This window comes from Eutrigla gurnardus (genome assembly GCF_963514095.1).
Source record: "Eutrigla gurnardus genome assembly, chromosome: 20".
Taxonomy (NCBI): Eukaryota; Metazoa; Chordata; class Actinopteri; order Perciformes; family Triglidae; genus Eutrigla; species Eutrigla gurnardus.
In genome coordinates, this window is record NC_139931.1 from 18196860 (window position 1) to 18204795 (window position 7936).

At 41.1% G+C, this 7936-nt stretch overlaps 1 protein-coding gene across 1 annotated transcript; it reads left to right on the forward strand.

Moving 5' to 3' along the window:
• Nucleotides 1-3357: 3357 nt before the first annotated feature.
• On the forward strand, nt 3358-7600 carry LOC311031488 (putative nuclease HARBI1; the record flags this gene model as incomplete). The annotated part of the gene is made up of 5 exons (XM_084037793.1): nt 3358-3446; nt 4062-4066; nt 4678-4757; nt 4838-5714; nt 7347-7600. 5 exons carry the CDS (start codon nt 3358-3360, stop codon nt 7598-7600), a joined length of 1305 nt encoding a protein of 434 aa, XP_083893919.1.
• Between the last annotated feature and the right edge of the window lie 336 nt (nt 7601-7936).

The following is a 7936-nucleotide window of genomic DNA, read 5'->3' on the forward strand; positions in this document are numbered from 1 at the left end:
GGCAAAAGTAACACAGCAATCATGGCAAGCTTTAATGCCATAGACTCTAAAACTCTAGTGGAAATGGTGACAAATCTAAAATCATCCACCTGCTGCCTTGATGCTTTACCTACCAACTTTTTTAAGAATGTTTTTGACTGCCTATCAATAGACGTATTGCAAATAGTTAATAACTCCATTCAATCAGGCAATTTCCCAAAGGCCTTCAAAACTGCAGTCATTAAACCTCTTCTAAAAAAGCGGAGCCTAGATGCCTCTATTATCAACAACCACAGACCAATTTCAAATCTACCCTTCATAAGTAAAATAATTGAGAAAGTTGTCCTCCAACAACTAAATCACTTCCTGGCTTCAACTGGCTGCCACAACAACTTCCAGTCAGGATTTCGACCTTTTCATAGCACCGAGACGGCCCTTATTAAAGTTGTAAATGACATCCGTCTTAACACAGACTCTGGCAAAACTTCAATATTAATGCTATTAGACCTCAGTGCTGCATTTGACACTATCGACCACTCAATACTCTTGGACAGGTTGGAAAACTGGGTGGGGCTCTCAGGCACAGTCTTAAGCTGGTTCAAGTCATATCTACAAGATAGGAACTACTTTGTTTCCATTGGCGACTTTGTATCAGAACCTACCAATGTAACGTGTGGAGTCCCCCATGGTTCAATCTAAGGGCCGACTTTATTCAACATCTACATGCTCCCATTAGGACAAATCATGCAAAATAATAACATTGACCACCATTGCTATGCCGATGACACCCAAATCTATGTAGCACTATCACCAAATGACTATCGCCCCATAGATCTTCTGTGCCAGTGCATTGAGCAAGTCAAAGACTGGATGTGCCAAAACTTCCTACAACTAAATGAGGACAAAACTGAGATAATTGTTTTTGGTGCTAAAAAAGAAAGGTTTAAAGTAATTCAACACCTTCACTCTCTGTCCCTGAAAACCTCAAACAAAGCCAGAAATCTTGGGGTTATTATGGATTCTAATTTACATTTCGACAGTCACGTTAAATCAGTAACAAAATCAGCCTACTATCACCTCAAAAATGTAGCAAGACTTAGAGGGCTCATGTCAGTTCAAGACTTAGAAAAACTTGTACATGCCTTTATTACTAGTAGGCTAGACTACTGTAATGGTCTCCTTGCAGGTCTTCCGAAAAAAACTGTCAGGCAGCTACAGCTTGTTCAGAACGCTGCTGCTAGAGTTCTTACAAAGACCAAAAAATGTGAGCACATTACACCAATTCTTAAATCCTTACATTGGCTCCCTGTATGTCTTTTGATATTTGATTTCTTTATTATGTGTGAACTGTACATCTAAATTTGTATTTTTTATCCACGCATAATAGTGAAATAACCCGGGCCAACTCTTGATAAGGCAGAGAAACCTTTATTGTTCGGGTTGTTGTTGTTATTTTTTTTGTCTTGTTTTTTTTTATATACTTATACTTTCACATAAGTGTTGCTCTATGTTATCTCATAAATACCTGACTTGCAAAGAAGGACAATTTAAATGCTGGACAATAATTTAGTTATCCCTGACGTCTTCCTTGATGTGAGAGCACTCTTATTTCTGTATATTTATGTATTTTGGAAACATTGTGAAAATTCAATAAAGATATTGTGGGAAAAAAATAAATAATTATGGATATAAACAAGTAAACAACATTTAATGGCAAAAATAATTCACTTTTTATTTGAAAATAAAGTGCAACTTCAGTAACTTTAAATTCAGTTAACATTCAAGGTAGCTCAACATTTAACAACTTCTTTACAGGTGGAAGACTCTTTTCAATGCTCTTTTTTATACTTCACCCCTGCGGTGAAGTGAACATGAAACGTTATAGCTTATAAGTACAATAAAAGCTTTGTGAGTATCAAGCCATTACTTATCAATACACCTATTCAATGGGCATACGTTAAACATGTAGAAAACCAATATTTCAATCTGCTCTTATCCAATGCTGCTGTATGTAGTCTGTTTATCTTACTAAGCAGATTCTTGTACACTCAGCTGGGTCCACATAGGTCCTTAAAATTCATGTGATTATTATGAATATTAAGTAGCCATGTGGACCACTGGTGGAGAGAGCAGACCAACGAGGTGGGAACATCCAGTCTCCTTACAATATGATATATATATATTAGTGCTGTCAAACGATTAAAAAATGTAATCGAGTTAATCACAATAACAGGTTGTGATTAATCACGATTAATCACAAGTTTAAAATACTAGTATTTACTTGTATTTTTGGGGGTAGGATATAAGTGCATTGGCTTGCAAGTGATATCTCAGACTGGACGTACTTCTATGGTAGCTCATTTCATATCCACAGTACGCGCAGATGACTTTGGTCTTATCGACTGAACCATCCGGCAGTCTTTTTGCTTCCCAGTATTGCACGCTTGGTCGGCTGCCACTAGAGGATGATTGACAGGCGCTCTCCTTCAAACAACAGATTTCTGCGAGCGTTGGCGAGCGTTCCCGAGGCGGCGAGTCGAGCCCGGCGCCTCTGATTAGCATAAAGTAGATTCGATTTATACTTTAGGCAAATGAGGAGCGGCCAACTCGCGCGCCGTCTCTCGACTTTCGCCGCGACGCTACCAGAATGCATTGCACGGCTTTTCACATAGACAATAGGCTTGTTTCGAATCAAGCATGCGCATGCATTTGCCTCGCAAAACAAGGCATTCTGGGAAAAAAACGTCACAAATGCTGGTGATAACTTCCCTTTGCGACATGTCACATGACTTTAAAAACTCACGGTATCTCCAGGTACCTCCCTTCGCATGCTTTTCTCGGCAGATGGTCTGAAATAAGTGCGGACATAAGACACTCCCCTCAACGTTGCCCTAGTTGGTTAGAATTATCACGTGGTATTTCCCACGTGAGAAAATTCCTCAGCCTCCGTCAACAACGGGACTTCAAATGCCTCGGCTCGAGTTCGTCAGCGACGAAGAAAGCCAGCGCCACTGGGCAGGCCATATTCTTTGTGCAAAGTCCGTGAAGTTTCCCCTGGCGCCATAGTTTTTGTTATGTATACAATTATTAATAAAGTTTAAATTAAAAAAAAAAAAAAAAAAAAGTCCGTGAAGTGCACCTGTGTCCGACTTGACGTAGTGGGAACTTGGCGTGTTTATGACGAGTTCTGGCGGATCCTCTCAAGTCTCGTGCATGCATCGGCGCGAATGCATGCGATCCCAAACGCGCCCATTCATTGGACACAGGTGCACTTCACAGACTTTTTTTTATTTTTTTTTATTTAAACTTTATTAATAATTCCATACATAACAAAAACTGTCGAGCCAGGGGAAACTTTACGGACTTTGCACGAAGACTATGGCCTACCGAGTGGCGCTGGCTTTCATCTTCGCGGACGAAATCGACGCATTGGAACTCCCCTTGTTGATGGAGATCGAGGAGCAAAGGTGAGGAATTTTCTGCATGCATAAGGCTTGGCTATGTGGAGAAAAGTGTAATGTTGTCCCGACACCACACACACCATATCGCTGGTGCATAATTTAGTGTAGGCTTGACAGATGCCAGCTAACCTATCTGTTCAATAAAACGTTAGCTTAAGTAATCGCACTCCCCAATGCAGTAAAATTAGCGCTGGTCTGAAGTTTGATTGTCGGGGTTTATGGCTCACTGGCTAGCGCGCTCGACTAGTCCACCGCGGTGGAGTGTGGTTACGTGGTTTCGAGTCCTGGCGTGTGCGTGTTGGTGCGTGCGTGATGAGTAAGCTATTGTTGTAGTAGCCCAATGAAAGCTACCATCAGAATTGCTTTTGTAGTCATGAAAGTTATCATGTGCAACTCACTGCTATGTATGGCATTTCAAGTGCATGTTATGAACCCTCAATTGACATGCATGGATTGTAATAACCCAATAAATAATAATAATATTTGAAACTATTCCTATGTTTTCATGTGTAATGTTGTTGTATGTTGGACATATGCAGTGCAGTACTTAAGTGTAGCTCACAGAGAAAGCATTATTTTCATTTGTTTCTGTTTGAATGAATAGAAATATTAACCGCTCAGGTCAAGTAGGCCTAGCCTGGTAAGTAGGCTATACCAAACATTTGAATCATTACACACTACTAATCACTAGCAGTCTAGCACATGTAATGGAATTTTGCACAGGAATCCTTCTCATATGAATGTTTGGCCATTCTTGTGCCTAAACAAAATGTTAAATGTTACATCATAATTTCCTTCCAGGATACACAGTTCAGACAGTCTGTGAAGCTGGCTGAACTTTAGTAATTTTAGTTTATGGCCAGATAGTGTGTATGTATGAATGCATGTATGTTGTGACATAGGCCTAGGTTTGAATAAAAACAATTGAATAGGAACAATATGTTATGACATGTAATGTCTAGTCATGTCTTGACTAAGTTAATATTTTCGTCCCTCAAGGATTTTTGTTATATATGTGAGGCCTCAATAATATTCAATCCTGTGCTTCATGATGGTTGATTTTTCATTAGTCATTTATGTGCTGCATGATTTCGCTATTAAGGTTTAATTAGGATTTGCCAGCAATCTGTTGTGAATCATAGTTTACTATTAGAGAATTCACCTTTTTTTGGCCACACACTGAAATACCAAACAATTCTCATGGCCCTTTTTAAAGGATCGTTCCTAATTGTGTTAGGATACATCCAGGCTGTGGTCCCCTTCTACAGCCCGTCAGAGTTTCGTGCCCATTTCAGGCTTACTACAACACAAGTGGAGGTAAGTATGTGATGTGGAGTGTACATGAATCTATTCTAACCAGTTTCCTTGGATTAATTACCTTTTTGTGTCTTATCCAGGACATTATTCTAACTCTTGGCCCTCATTACCAAAATCCCCAACACACCAAAATCCCCATCAGAGACAGTGTGCTGGCCTGTCTGTGGACTCTTGCCAACCAGGAGTCTTACAGGGGTGTGGCAGACCGCTTCAACATCACTAAATCCATGTTGATGACACATCTTCATAATTTCTGTATCTTGATTAACAATCACTTTGCACATGTTATCAGCTGGCCAATGGGGGAAGCCCTCCGGCGAAGTGAATTGGGCTTTGCGCAGGCGGGATTCCCCGGAGCAGTGTGCGCGGTTGACGGGTGCCACATCCCAATCCAAAAACCACATTTCCTAAATCCAATAGCCTATCTTAACCGGAAACGGTTTTATTCAGTAATTTTAACTGCGTTCTGCGACAGCAGGAGGCGTTTGTGCCACATTAGTGTGGGCCACCCTGGCAGCTGGCACGATTCTAGGGCATTTCGTCAGACTGCGGTTGCAGAAACACTCCAAAGAGCCCCACAAACCCTCTTTCCAGAGGGGATGTTTATCATCGGCGACTCTGCGTACCCGCTTCTGCCTCAGCTGATGAAGCCGTATCGTGACAATGGGCATCTGACTGCTAGGCAGAGGCGTTTTAATCAGCGGCTCAGTTCTGCACGAGTGGTCATTGAGCACACCTTCGGCATCCTCAAAGGGAAGTTCAGGAGACTAAGATACATGCAGATGGGCACAGTAGAGCGGATCAGCTCAGCTGTGTCTGCTTGTTGTATTTTGTACAATCTTGGCCATGATCCTGAAGACCAGTATTTGGGTGATATACAAGAGGTCATGGATGATGACCCCCATCCTAGAGGTCCCAGGCCCAATGAAGAGGCATCCATGCAGAGGGATGCCATATGTAGCCTGTTGTGAAAATTTAATTTCCTTCATTTTTTTGTACCCCTTTTCATTTTGCAGTAGTCCATTGTTGGCTGTATTTGTGTTCCAAGGGGGCCACGGGCCGTCCTATTTGATATTTATTTATTGTCTTGTTTTATTTTTTAATCTTCTTCAAATCACGGTTTGAACCCATTCACGGAACGGAAACGAAAGCCACAAACTTTTGATGTTTTGCTCGAAACCAGAAACTTTATCTTTTTGTATGTTCCGAACATAATTGTTTCTCTAAAATAATGGTAACCGGTTAATACCGTTCTTTAATTTGTTCTTGAAGAGCTTTCTTTCTATATTGACTTAGTGAGGTTCAGTTCTGGTCGTTCATGCATCGGTATGAATGCATGGAGAGAGATAATGCAGAGAGAAGCATAACACCAGCAGGCAATCAACTCCAGTGATGCTTGTATAATATATAGTTTGTTTGGAATGTTTGGTGGCATATAGCGACAAATGCACTGATTGACTGGTTTGGACATTTGATGTTGTCAATGGTAACCTGTCCTTTTTCTGTTATTTTTGTACAGATTGAGTTATGTGAGTAGCATAATGGAGATCTGTTCTGCTGTTTGACCATATAAACAACGTGACACAAATGATTTGTCTTAATTCATGTAGGCATGTAAGAACTACAGTTATTTCGCTTGAGTAATGCATAGTGCTTTGGTAATGTTTGATGACGATAAAGACTAAAGGAAAAGAAGACTATCAATGGCCAATTTGAAAGTCCTTTAGTAAAGGCTGCTTAGTAATAACACTCTCGAAGTGACTAAACTTATATTGAACTTTGTCATTAATACTAGGGCATGGCCGTCATATGAAAATTTATCCAAAAATTAGAAATAATCCAAAAAACTTCGAAATCAAGGATGCACACCATCGTGGCATGTGCAAGCCATATCCGAAAGCTTAGGTCGATCTGACAGTCAGAGCGATATGCGCGCCACAGACACACACGCTTCTTGCTGTATAGATAGATACATTTCTGCATAATTGTCATATATGCGCTTATACGGTGAAATACAGGGAGACCATTCAGAAGCCAAATAATTGGGCCAATTTAGAGAAGCACAATGTGCTTTTTTTCCCCTAACATATTTGCCCCTACCATATAATTGTGCTATAAATAAGTAAAGGATTCAGGGATCAAGTAAATTGTCCAAGAATGGAAAGCCAGCCAACTGTAACTTCTAAAAACCTTAGGACTGATGCAAGCTTTGGCGTTTCTCTTGAAACATGGAAAGCCGGATTGCAAATATCCAGTTTCAAGAAGGTTTTGTCTTAATCAGACATTTTGGCTTTTCTACCACACAAACCAATGGAATTAAAAGTTCAGAAAACCCATTGAAAACCTTGCATTCCAACAGCACACCTGCTTCGAAATTCTGAAATGGTCACTTCATTGGCTAAAAAGGTTGCACACCCCTGGCCTACCCAAAGACAACAGAAGGCAGAAATTGTTCCAAACTCATTTATTTAATACATTCACAAGTTGTTGCTGCGTCTCAGCAATTTGGCCAAGGCGTTGACTGATTTCTGTCAGTGTTGCCAAGACCTTTTTCTCAAAAACCCTCTGCCTTCTCTCCTTCCTCTCCAGATCAGGCCGTGCAATTGCCTCCAGCACACTGCTCCTCCGCTCTGCATGATCCTCATAGAGATTTAGGAGGGAGGCTTGTCTGGCTGCTCTCCTGCTTGAAGGCCGGTCTGAAGGAGCTTGTGTGTCTGGACCATGGGACCTGGACCCTTCCTCACTCTGCTGTGGGAAAAGTGTGGTGGAGCGCACCGTGCCCTCTGGTGCACTCCCCACACCTGAACAGCCAAAAAGGTCATCCATTTCCTGCAGACACATGAAGGCATATTTGTATTAAGGCTGGTGGTGTCTGTATGCTCTTGTTACCATAGTAATGTTTTGGCTGAAAATAAGATGACATTCTGAAGTATGGATGAAATATAAAAGGTGAATTAAGTGCAAGCTTTAAATTGTATAGAAGGTCTTGCACACGTTTAAATTGTCTATCAGTAAGCAGATACACTTCTTACCGCGTAGTATTCCCATGAGATTCGATCCGTCCCTGTTTGTCGACTCCGGTCTTTTGTTCTTTTGTATGTGGTAAGAAGGTTATTGATCTTGGCACGGCACTGATCCCCAGTCATGCTGTATCCTTTGTTCTCCATGTCTGTGCGTAT